This window comes from Perna viridis, chromosome 6 (genome assembly GCF_037379345.1).
Source record: "Perna viridis isolate PV_CMFRI_1.1 ecotype Kerala chromosome 6, ASM3737934v1, whole genome shotgun sequence".
Classification (NCBI taxonomy): domain Eukaryota; kingdom Metazoa; phylum Mollusca; class Bivalvia; order Mytilida; family Mytilidae; genus Perna; species Perna viridis.
This window is the reverse complement of record NC_142450.1, coordinates 43,820,602-43,833,970: the sequence shown is the minus strand read 5'-3', so window position 1 is coordinate 43,833,970 and position 13,369 is coordinate 43,820,602. Positions and strand designations below refer to the sequence as shown.

The window sequence follows — 13,369 nt, the reverse complement described above, 5'->3', positions numbered from 1 at the left end:
TACTTGTCTTAAATGATGCAGTGGTTACAGAATAAAAGTTTTGCAGATGAAACAACCATTGATATTGTCATAATTTATTTCTCACAAATGGTAAAATAAATATTAGACATTCTTCAGTATGTGACAATGTGAAACAAACAACCGATTGATAAATCATGATCATGATTGATAACATCTCAATCATGATTAAGACAGTCAATTTTCTATTTACAAATATTACATACATAACAATATTTTACAGGAATAATAAATTAACATTCCATTATTGATTATCACATAACTTCTAACAAACAAATGAGGAACCATTAGTGGAATATGATACAAAGAAAAGGGATGTAAATGTGTAAATCAACCAATTCAGGACATTGATGATACTGAAATCTTTCTGCCTTTCTAGCCTTTTGCCATGTAGTTAAATTTTAGTAAGAAAATAAGTAATAACATAACCACATGTATGACAAGTCAAAGTGTGTGAAACTGTTTCTAGACTCATTATGATGAACAATAGTACATTTTGACAGAGACTTATGTACGTTAATCAGTTTGAAGGAACAGACGATAAAATTCCACTAGATACCTCACAATAACAAACAATTTGCATGTAATATGTACACATTAACAATGCATGAGTGATGATATCAATAAGATGGGACAAACTTCAACAGAAGAACAGAAATAAATATGCATTTCTCCTTAATACATAAATATCTGGAAGAATAAAAAAGACCCAGAGATGATAAGATAGATAACTACAAAATAAAATATTCAAAACATTGTACTGACTACTTGCATTCATAACAACAAAGTACTTCACTATACTTACAAATCCGATTAATTTGTAAATTCTCATACACATTCACTGTTTGTGGGAATATCTTCTATGGATTTCCATTTAAACATATATGTTAAAAGAATATCCTTGTGAAGTCCAGAGGTTACTATTTTTGTGTTTCTGTCAAACAATATTCTTAAATTCCAAAATGAATCAGTTGTTACTCCTTGACAAATGGACAGAAAAAAATTCAAATTTCAAATTTAACAATTAAAAACCTATAAAATAACTAGAACTCATTGAGATGGAATCCATCTCTGTGGGTCCTGCCATGGCAATTAAGCCATATTAAGTTCAAGGTCATAAGCCACTATCCATGTTACATAACACATCATCTAAAGATGATACACACCAAATATCAAAAGCCCACATTGAAAGACAAGAGAGTTACAGCCTGGACACAAGGTTGTCACTGAAAAATAGATATTCCACCTTGAGGTAAAAGTTCAAGGTCAAAGGCCACCATCAACGGTACGTGACACATGGTCTCCATGTGATCTACCTACTTGCCAACTTTCAAAAGCCCACATCAAAAGACAAAAACGTTTCAGGCCGGACACAAATTTATCATTGAAAAAAAAAGGGATTTAACCTTGACCTTGAGGTAAAAGTTCAAGGTCATAGGCCATTATCGATAAAACACGACACGTCTTTAGGTGATCTGCATACATGCAAAAATCAAAAGCCTATATTGAAATACGAAAAAGTTACAGCCTGGAAACAAGTCTGTAACGGACGAACGTACATAGTGATCACTATAGAGCAACCGCCACTTTTCTTAGCGGGGCCCTAATTAATGAAAATTAATGAACTTGAATAAAATTAAATTCACAGTATAAAAATAAATCATATCCAGTTGTAATCGAATTTACAAATAAAATCAGCATACCTTAAGTAGCCCTATAATTAAATTTACAAACCAGAGTTGGTTCACAACAAAATATTTGTGCCATTCATCATCTTAAAGCCCTACATTTATTGAAAGCAAAGCAATTATAAAGCCCCCTTTCTCTCTAGCAGAACATAAACATTTTCACCAATATTTTATAATTAAAAAACTAAAGTACACAGAAATTCTTATTCTTGGATTTAAGGATTTTAAAATAAAGGTTTAACTGGTTCATAAAATAATGACTAGTTCAGATATTATTCTGGATTTTTCATTATTGAAGAAAATGGGGTTGTAATTGCAATTATTACATGATTTTTTTAAATTTTGAAAACTGAAATAAAATTTTCATTTCAAATTACAAAACCCTTCTCTTAGAATAATTTCTGAATTTACAACTAATTGAGCAAAAATAACTAAGTACAGCTATTAACCATGCTCAACAGCTAAGGGCATTTCAAAATAATACAAAAAAAAACAGGCTAAATATTAAGAATTTACAGTATTTGGTCTATCTACACTAAATCAGCTAAGGGGAACAACTCCTGCATATAGAATCAATTGAGACATAAACAGGAATAATTGTTATAAATTTGTCCAATCTATAAATAGCTATACATAAGTTAAATATCAAGAAAATTATTGGTAAAAGATCTGGTCCTGAGAAATTGTAAAAAAAAACAAATGATAAATACTTAAACAGCAAAACTTGTCTAATATTTATTCTTTTACAGGAATTAAAAAATAATTCCCATAGATCTTGTAAAGCAAGTATGAAATGAGACATGTAATTTGGTTTTACAGTACATGTATTGTAGTTTTATGTAGCAATCATTTCACAAATGATGTTCATTTACATTTCATAGTTCATAAAATTACATCAAGGAATTAAAAAAAAAGGTAGTGTATCTGACAAAATAAACAATAAAAAGCAGAGTCAGAAAATGAGCAATTATCTATCACAAAAAGTTGCAAGTAATCCTTCATTTTGGTATTTGGGATACAGTAGGATAGGGGTTGTTCTTGGATATAATTATTTTAGACCGTAAATACAAAAATGTTTTGGAACCATCTACGTCCTAAAAAAGTCAGTGTATAATATTAAAAGGCTTTAGAAAAAAAACAAGCACTTTGAAGTAATATGAAAATAAATCTAGCTAAATATGAGAACATAAAAATAACATGAAGTAACATAAATGACTTTGACATTCAGGAAACACAATGTAATCAAATCATAGAATGTTTTATGTCTACAATATCATTTTTCTACACATACTGATATCACAACAACAGAACAAATTAATGATAGATTCTGGTAGGTTTTACAAAACAAGTTTCTTTAATTCATAAAACTGAGTTGCATTTATCTAGTCAGGCACTTATAGTTTTGTCATTGTTCATGGAAACTTTAATTAAAACTTTTAATACTGTACACCTACCAAAGATGATACTGTATAACAAGACAATACTTTATAACCATTCAATATAGTATACCTACTGGGAGTCATACAATACAATAAACAGGTTTAATAGAAACTTGATGGAACACACTGCATTTGTACTTAAAGGAAATTGTGACCAATTAAAAGATAATTTGTCATCAAACACATCCTGGTCAATATATATATATATATATATATATATATATATATATATATATATATATATATATATATATATATATATATATATATATATATACAGTAGATTCCGCTTAATTGCATAGCCTATTTGCCAGTAAAAATTATGCAAATAACCGCGCTATTCTTATAACCGAAATTACGATTTTACCGGAAGTGCGAGTTCAGGTAAGACGACGATACTGTGGATCAACCAGGGATATCACTGTTCAACATTTCTGATCTGGTATTTAATTGTTATAGACCTTCTCATTGTATTGTTCTTTTATCAATAAATAATAATATATATTGTGTTTGTCTTGTTTATTGACCTTCTTTACGCTGTGTGTATTTATAAGTAAAACCACGTGTTTCTCATCGATAAAGACTTAGTCAAGTAATTTCCTGACCTTTCTACAAAAGCAAATCCCATATTTCATATTTCAGGCAGGATTCAGTGTAATATTCATCAATGTTTGCAGTTTTTGGGCTTTTGAAATGGTCTGTGTTTTTATTCCTCAGTTCATTGTACACTGATAGTTGTGTATTATACGCGTCATTGACCTCGATGTATTCCTATGAAGAGTGGATAGTATGGGGCACCTTAGGGTAGTTGAATTTCATTAGACATTGTACTGAATGAATGACTTTTAATTTTCGTATGATATTTATGCCTAGTAACCCAAGCCCACTCAAAACTGTTCAGCTCATTAAAGAAAATTAAATTTACATTGATAATCATTTGTAGTCGGAAGAATTTAAATAGGGACAAAAAATACCCCAAGCCGAACCTCAAGCCGCATCATAAGGTGATGTTCGGCATGTCGTCAGAAGTCATTGTTCACCTAGGTGCTTGTTTATTTTAATGTAATTAGAAATCATTTATATTGTCTTTTATGTCCATGATTTTTTAATCCATTATTAACACCTCCTGATTGATGATAATCTAGTTTTTACAACAATAAATATGATTGACATATTTATGACCCGAAGGCTTAAAATAGAATTTGGGAAAACCTGTCTTTACCTGGACGGGGCAAAATTCTCTATGCAATAAACCGAAATGCACCTCCAAGGCCTATGCAAATAAGCGATTTTTTCCCTAATAGAATAATAGGAAATGGTTTTGTGCAGGAGAAAATTATGCTAATAACCGAAATATGCAATTAAGTGATATGCGATTAAGTGGAGTCGACTGTATATATATATATATATATATATATTGATAGCTATATTACCATGACATATATGCACTTTCACAAGGCAAGAATGTTTGATAAAGATAATAACAAAATAATCTCTATACATCTAGGTGTATAGTTTACCCACAGTTAATGTAGTAATAATTAACTGAGGACTTAACACACTGAACATTCTATCTTCTATGCATCTAGTTCAGTTTCTTCTATTTGGACCTAAAATACAAGAAAAGAGGTGCTCATAGTCATGTCATTAAACTTAACATTACACTTATGTTCAATATGTTAATTTTAAGACATTTATATACATATAAAACATCTATAATATTTTATGTTTACTTTCTAATTTTACTGGAGCCATCTAAGATTTTTGACATGGTGACATAAAATCCTAACTGACTTTCGCCAGTTTCTCCTTCCTACTTCCAATGTAACAGTAACTACTAGATGTAGCCAGAAGCAACCCAGGCTTTAAGATATTTTTTTACATAAATATACTAGCATTTTTAAGCTGACACTCTGATATTAACAAAGGTTGGTTCCTACAATGAACAATGGATTTTTAATTATTCTCTGAATTGGGCATTTTATCCTTTTCTAAGACAATGGATGATGTGATTTGACCAAGTTATATAACAAAATATTCACCAGTGTAGTTGGTTGTTGTGTGATTGCGTCACATTGTATGAAATCTTCAAAACTTTCACTTCTTCTGAAACCTATCAATATTACGTACCCTAACAAATGGATGATCCATCAGCTGTGATGCTGTCCATCTAACTTCAGGTTCTGATTCAAGACAGTGAGAGATAAAATCTTTCCCCTCTGGACTCAGGTTATCTGGGATGTTTGGAATTCCTCCCATTCCTACTTTAAACATTATTTGGTAATTATTTTCTAGCTCATGCCATGGTCTCTGTCAAAGACAAAAATAAATCATCTCAAATTTAAGTTTCTTTTTCAAATATTATTAGCTGAGTAATTATTGTGATTTTCTATATTATTGCAAGAACTGCTGACAACTCAAAATAACAATATTTTAAACTCGTAAATATTGAATTTTTAACATAACTAATGTAGCTTTTTTAAGTCAAAACAGTTAAACAAAGGAACCATCATAAAATTACCAAAGAAAGGGTCATTAAATGATTGTAATAACTGGCGAGGTATTACTTTGATTTCTATCCCAAGTAAGATACTAGCCAAAGTTGTCATCAAAAGAATTGCAAGATCTGTAGATGAACTATTGAAAAAAGAACAAGCTGGATTTAGACCAGGTAGAGGATGCATCGACCAAATTTTCACGCTACGCAATATTATTGAGCAGAGCACTGAATGGCAGAGACAACTCTATATTAACTTTATAGATTTTGAAAAAGCTTTTGATAGCATACATAGAGAAAATTTATGGAAAATAATTAGATCATACGGAATACCACAACAACTTATAGACGTCATCAAAAGTTTCTACACGAACTTCAGATGCAGAGTCGAAAACAACAGCGACACGTATTTCAATGTAAAAACTGGAGTCCGTCAAGGCTGTGTTATGTCATCAACACTTTTCATCATAGCCATTGATTGGGTGATGCGACAAACAACCAAAGATACACCAAGAGGCATCAGATGGAATACCTTCTCCATCTTGGAAGATCTAGACTTTGCCGATAACATAGCTTTGCTTTCTCACACCCACCAACACATACAAGAAAAGACCAAGAAACTTCAGAATTTTGCTGGACAAATTGGGCTAAACATCAACAAAAAGAAAACCGAGGTTATGATGTTGAATGTAAACACACCAACACCTATCAAACTGCACGAACAATGTCTACCTTTTACCAAAAATTCACATACCTCGGTAGTATAGTTACAACTGATGGAGGTGCGGAGAGCGACATCCACCTTAGACTCTCAAAAGCAAGAGGAGCATTTAATAGCTTGCAACCTGTCTGGAGATCAGGACAGTACACCATCCGCACCAAACTAAAATTGTATAACAGTTGCGTCTTGCCTATCCTGCTTTATGGGTCAGAGTGCTGGAGGATAACAGAGTTAGACCAACACAAACTCTCAACCTTTCACACCAGGAGTCTGAGGAGGATCCTAAGAATATTTTGGCCTCTTAAGATCAGTAATCAGGACCTCCTTAATAGATGCCAACAAGAAGACATGGCCACCATCATTATGAAACGAAGATGGAAGTGGTTAGGACATGTCCTGCGAAAAGACCCAAAAGACAACACAAAAACAGCCCTATTCTGGACACCTGAGGGAAAACGCAGGAGAGGACGCCCAAAGATCACCTGGAGACGCACCATTGAAGCAGAAGTCAAAGAACATAAGAAGACTTGGGGCACATTACAGAAACTTGCCAATGATAGACAAGAGTGGAGGAACTTCGTTGCTGCCCTACATGCCAGTGGCGTAAAGGGCAGTAAGTAAGTAAGTAACAACAGTTAAAATAATATTTCCATCTGTCTCCATCCATTTGTAGACGACAAAGATCAATACTTTGACAGAATAAAATATATCTTGAGACACAGGATTAAAACTGACCAGACCACAGGAATAATGTGGAATCAAATTAGTTATTTTGTTAATAACAAAACTGTTTTTAATCTTTTTTTAATGAGCAGAGAAAATATGAATAAATATAAAACTACATTTAATCTGAAAAACAATAACCCAAATTGTATCTACCCATTGGAAGTCTTGTCAGTTACAGTGTGAGTGTAAAAAGACCTGTTCACTTTCACATGTACTTGTCTTAAGTTAATAGTGAAACATTATTTTTTCCAATTTTGTCAATTAAGCAATACATGTAGTTTTGTCCTAAATAATGTATTGATTATGTTTTTACCTTGCCTGTAGCCATTTCTATAACAACACAACCTAAACTCCAGATATCAGCAGCTCTACCATGTCCTCCTGATCCACTCTTAGTGATCACTTCAGGAGCCATGTATGCTGAAATACACAAAGTACGAAGAACTTTCACCAAGTAAAACCAATGCAGCAAGAATCATTACATGAATCAACATGAGGTTGTATGCATTGTCATGCTATGTATACCCCTCTCATAGTATAAAATCCCTATCCCTAGGCCATGATTATTTTTAACTCTTTGGTGAAGTTGTTGTCGCCTTGAAACCTTACTGAAACATCACCTTTTCTATTAAGAATTTAGGGACAGAAAATTAACTATAATTAACATACACTACAAAAGTTCTACTGAACGGGAAGTTAAATTAAAAAGCTACATACTGAAATCCATTCTTAGAGATTATCGAGAGAAAGGATTTAGGTTGATGGACTGATTGATGGATGTACAAGGTGATTTCAAAATTCTAACCACTTTTTGAAGGAGGATATAATAAGACTAGTGCAAACTGCAAAGGCCTCCAATCACTCACAGCAAAAAGCACTGTAAGTCATAATTTACAGCTATAATTTCATTACTTACCGCTTGATGTCAAAACATTTAACCAATCTTTTTTTTTCTGTCCCTTTTGTCCCTACAATGATTCTGAACTGTTCTATAATTTTTATACCAACCTGTTGTCCCTACAATATTATTGAACTCTCCAGGCATGGTCTGTTGACTCTTCATCTTGGCTGAACAGCCGAAATCTCCAAGTTTGAGGCATCCTTGTGAGGTGAGGAATACATTTGCTCCTTTGATATCTCTATGTACAATATTATAATCATGGAGGTGATGAAGAGCCTTAAGGATTTCTTTGGTATAAATAGCTATGAGGTAATCAGGTAGACCCATTTTTGTGGCCTCCTCTAATGTACCTCTATCACAGTATTCCATAAAGATCAACATCTCATCCTTAAAGTAGAATAATTGGGAGGTTACCCATTAATTAGAGTACTTCTCCTTCTAAGAATCAGGCAAAATATGTATAAGGTGTGGCACATAAAGGAAAAAAAAGCACAGATTTTATTAAATTAACCAAATATTTATACCCAATAACTGCCAGAAATAACCATCAAAGTGTTTGTAAAATTGGCCTTTTTAAGATATTGATAGGTCGAATTCAACTGAAATGCACTATAGAAAAATGGCGAGAAAATTTTCCCACATTTTTTCCTTCTATAAGCAGTAAAAATATATCTATATCAAAGATGCTTCAGGATAAATTAAAATAGCTTTTCAGTTGTTTTTTAGATGTGTTGAATATATTTGTGACAAAAAAGACCAAATTATTAAATATGATGTGCCACCCATAGCCTGATTCTTACACAGAATAGTACTTAAATTTTAAACAATGTCAGTGTAACTGACCAAGCTCCCTACAATGTCTGAAATTCCAAACTCAGTCTAGATGTGCAGACAACCCTCAAAGAAATTGCAAGACTCTTGATTATTTCTTGAACTTTATTGCATTCTGAGTAGTTTTTAATGGTTTTACATAAAAAAAAGTATGACATTTTCTATCTCAGACCTAGAAATTTGTTCATGTTTTATTATGATGAAAATGGTCAATTTTAGTTTTCTAGTTTTCCTTGTCTATTTTACCTTAGTATACCTTAGGAGAAAAGGTCAATTCTATGGAGCAATAAACAGATTATTCTAATTGAAGCCATTTAATAGTTTTTAATTAATTTAACATCCCCTTTTCAAGCTGTAAAACTATCTAAAACTTACCCTGTGGACCTCCACACCATAGTACTTGATCAGATTTGGGTGCTGAATCCCTTCAAACATTATAATCTCATCAGCAATTTCCTTTAAAGCTTGGTGGTCATTGGCCTGAAACTTCATCTGAAACATTCATTGTATCAATGGTAATTAACATAAATATGTCGATCCATTACTTTCTATATTCCCACAACTCCATATAGAGGTAGTTTTAAAGGCATCCAAATTCATGGTTTGTGTTGGTAGTGTTGCTAGGGAAAATTAATTATGTTACTGAAAACAGCTGTTATAAAGCTTTGGGAGAAAATTGGGATCTGAAAAAAGTCCAGAGAAAATAAGTCCATAACAAGCCTAAATCAGTTTTAACCCAATATTTTTGACTGAACTTCACAATCACTGAATACTCAGACCATCAAGTTACTTTCACATTTCTGTGGGGAACAATAAACAGAAGTGTATTAGACATTATGATACAGTGTAGGATCTTACCTCTTTCATCGCCATTAGATCACCAGTATCCATGTTGACAGCAGAATAAACTTTTCCAAACTGTCCTTCACCTATAATGGATATTTACATATATTGTTACACTGTTATAAAGTTTATCTTTATTGACATCTTTTTATATTTACAGTTAATTTACATTGAAGTTGCATCCGTTGTCATAGTAGGTACACCCCACTCATACAGGAAGTTGATATTAGACTGAATCCAAAATACCCCATCTCTATAAGCTACACATCATATTTGAAACGAAAATCAGATTTCATAGTAGTACTAATATAGCAACATTTTAATTTTGTTGATTTTATTCATTGGAAGTAGAAAGGTAACTGAATATACACCACCTCCTACAATGTCACGATATTTTAATAGTCCCTGTTAGATATTGAGATTTTTGCCCAAAATTCCAATATGAATTGTACTATTATACAAGTATCAATGCCAACCTATTTTCAGCCCTCTCTGCCACCTGAAGTTCACCCTACGGACATTTATTCTATAGTCTGTTTCAGTTTTCTTGTTTACAACATGGCCAATCACTCTCTCTTTGATAAACTTTTCTGTCATGTCTTTTTCCAATTTTTCAATCTTTTTCATAGATCTCTCAGACAGTGGTGTAATTTCATGGCTCATGTCACAAGAACCTGTAATTATATTAAAATTCATAATCAGTTAATGAGCAAAACAGAAAAAGCATGTAACCCACGATCATTGTAAAACCATAGAAACTGGATGTCAGCAAACGTCCTAAAATAGTTCCCTTGTAATGCAATATCAAAACAGTGTCATTAGGTTACTGAAATAATTTTTTTTTTTTCAGATTCTATTCACTATTAGAAAATTTCAGTAGCATTGTATAAATACATTAAGTAGAGTTACAAAAATTGCCTCATTATGTTATGATAATAATTTTATGATTAAATTTGTGCCTACATAACATGCATTGGTTGAATTCACTTAAGCATTCAATAAGAACATTTTAATAGCATGCTTGCCAAAGTTAACACAAATTTCCATGGACATTTATGTATAAAATTTGTTTACTACAAGTCATATTTGATCTTATATATAAAATTAAATGGATTACATTGCATGCTTCTATATGACTAACGAAAAGTAAAAAAACAACTATCATAGAAAATAGAAATTCAAAACATAACAAAAACAGTTTTCTGTGTCAACAACTTGCTAATACATTTTGTACATGAAATAATCATTACATTAATTAAGTTTATTTTTTTTCTTTACCTGCATTACCTATTTCTCAATGAAAACATGCAAAAATGATAATGAAAAAAATATTAAAGGCAAAAATTATATGACTATCTGGATGCCCTGCTCTGTAGTTGCCTAATGAAAGAATAAAATGGCCTGCAAAGTTCATATTATAATGTATATACATACCAAGATTTACAATGATGTAATCATTAAGAATTCATCGACTAAAAAATGACAGATGCAGAGAAGAAAAAGCTGAATCTTCTCTCTATTTCATTCTCAAGCTTCATTTATTTTCAATTCATAATGCTTTTAAAGGAAGAATTTAAAAATCTTTTATCAACAAAATCACAGACTTGATGGTTTGTGTCTTTTCAGATTAGTGACAGTCAGATGTGTTTTCAGAAATATGTCTTTAATTTCATTGTAAGAAGCAAAGTATACTAAGGTTAAGCTGAATGGAAGATAAATCAATGCTATAGATCTGTCAGGTCAATAACTCTTTATGTTGAGAGTATCAGATTACTTGATATAAATCATTAAATTAATTATGGGTAAATTAAGCATGGACTCTTTTTATATGAAAAAAAATGTATATTGTACATGACAGAAAAGATTTAATGGAAAATATATATACCGGTATTTCAATCTAATTATATGATCTGTCTTTCATGGAAGAAAGAAAAAACTGTGTGCTAGAATGAAAATGGAAGTGCTGTTAGCACAGGTTGTTCATTTTTGTGAAAATAGTAACAATAACAAAATCTGATAAATTACGTGATGTAAAACAAATTTGTAATCTAACATTTGAATTTCCAATATTATTTAGAACTGTTTTTTTTTTCTTATAGTAATATGTACGAACTGAATGTCAGTCATTACTACCGATTTCTGAAGTTAAAAACTCTAATGGATAATTAAACAGTATTCACACACATTTACAAATTTTGTTCCACTTCACCTTTTCACCAATTTTTTAAACTTGTCCAAAAAATAAGGTGCATTCACATTCAAAAAATATTTTAACAGAGTATTATTCTACACTGTAATTTTACTCAAATAAAACTAATTTCAGCTGAATAATTGCCAGAAAACATGTTTACAGGTTATAAAAGATGTATCGAATAATATAGTAGGAATTACATTTGGACAATATTTTGGTGTAGTGTTCGAAGTTCCTGGCATCAACCAGTGACATAAGGTAATTTGATTATAAAGAAAATTCCTGGCATGAAACAGCGACATAAGGTCATTTGATCCTGATGAATCAAAAACCCAAAAATAACAGGCTGAATAAAAACAATTTACTTACTACCAGGATAAAAGCAAGTCTCATTAATTTGCAAAATATAATAAAATAAGCAAGTTCTATGTGTATGTGTAGGGGGAATAAGGCTATTCTTACCTATGCTGGCTGAAAAGGCAACAAAATATGCTTCAAAGACATTACCAATCTGAATTACCACATGCAGACCTTAGTGAACCATTCCCCATCCACATGATCAGGACACAAAAATATTTTGTTTATATTTTAATACATTACTGTTATCTCCGTTATGTAGAAAGGATTGCAAAAGAATAAAATTAAGTTAGAAAGTTTAATATAGTTATTCATTGTAAAAAACAATTTATCAGTGCTGTGTGAATCTACTGCCAACCAAAGGAAAAGTTTTCGAAGAGTTTAAACAAGTTTTATGTTACAAAGCAGAAAGCAGCGATGGAATTCATTAACAAAGGAACCATAGAACGATGTAACGTGCAATCTACCTCTACTACGACGACGATGATGTATATCTAATACCAGACCACCGTCCTCGCCTTCAATGATTTCAACCTCGGACATAGAATCTAAGGAGCTGCGCTTGGAACTTCCTGAAATCAATGCAAATCTAGCTAACTACACAATCATACCCTAATGCTAAGGTTTTACTACATCTGTTGCTTGCAAAAGATTGCATGGCCCTAGTTCATTCAGTTATGTAGTTATAGATATTAAATTTCAAGATATATCAAATCACTTATTCCAGCAAGCAGATTCAAATTGGGCATAACATTATAAATTGCAAACCTATAGTTAAATGTGATATTAAAGAATCAGAACAAGAGCATATATCATACTCATAGAGAGGATAAAGAAAGCCTAAAAACTAAGGCCTTGTAGTTGGAAACTAATAAAGTAGTAAGAACTAGGACTGAAAGGTTGAGCACTGGCAAATATCAACAAAGGTTCACAATCTAAACAACCAATCATTCAACATCGTATTTAGTCTTACAGTTGTTTCCAATTTACCACAATTAATTTAAAAAATTAGTATCAATCCACTCCTTCATAAAACATTTTCCCCACATATAATTCAATTGTGAGACTATTTTATGTGCTTTGATTATTATCACAACATAAAACTGATAACTACTATGTCAAAAGCACAGTAAGATTTCACACTGAACAAACAATAT

At 31.7% G+C, this 13,369-nt stretch overlaps 1 protein-coding gene across 4 annotated transcripts in view; it reads right to left on the bottom strand.

Annotated features, from left to right (window-relative positions):
* Positions 1-58: 58 nt before the first annotated feature.
* LOC148615158 (mitogen-activated protein kinase kinase kinase 4-like) overlaps positions 59-13,369 on the bottom strand; it is a 34,484-nt gene continuing 21,173 nt past the window's right edge. For 2 of the 4 annotated variants that reach the window (XM_088589790.1, XM_088589792.1), the window contains exons 17-24: positions 12,680-12,784; positions 10,141-10,338; positions 9,680-9,750; positions 9,197-9,313; positions 8,098-8,377; positions 7,403-7,509; positions 5,276-5,455; positions 59-4,755 (exon numbers count right to left, since the gene is read on the bottom strand). In XM_088589790.1, the coding sequence (XP_088445916.1) occupies positions 4,723-4,755; positions 5,276-5,455; positions 7,403-7,509; positions 8,098-8,377; positions 9,197-9,313; positions 9,680-9,750; positions 10,141-10,338; positions 12,680-12,784 (1,091 nt within the window). In that variant the 3' untranslated portion in view covers positions 59-4,722. Of the gene's footprint in view, positions 4,756-5,275; positions 5,456-7,402; positions 7,510-8,097; positions 8,378-9,196; positions 9,314-9,679; positions 9,751-10,140; positions 10,339-10,380; positions 12,327-12,679; positions 12,785-13,369 lie in introns of those variants that run through there. The other 2 variants (XM_088589791.1, XM_088589793.1) reach the window with 2 other exon arrangements.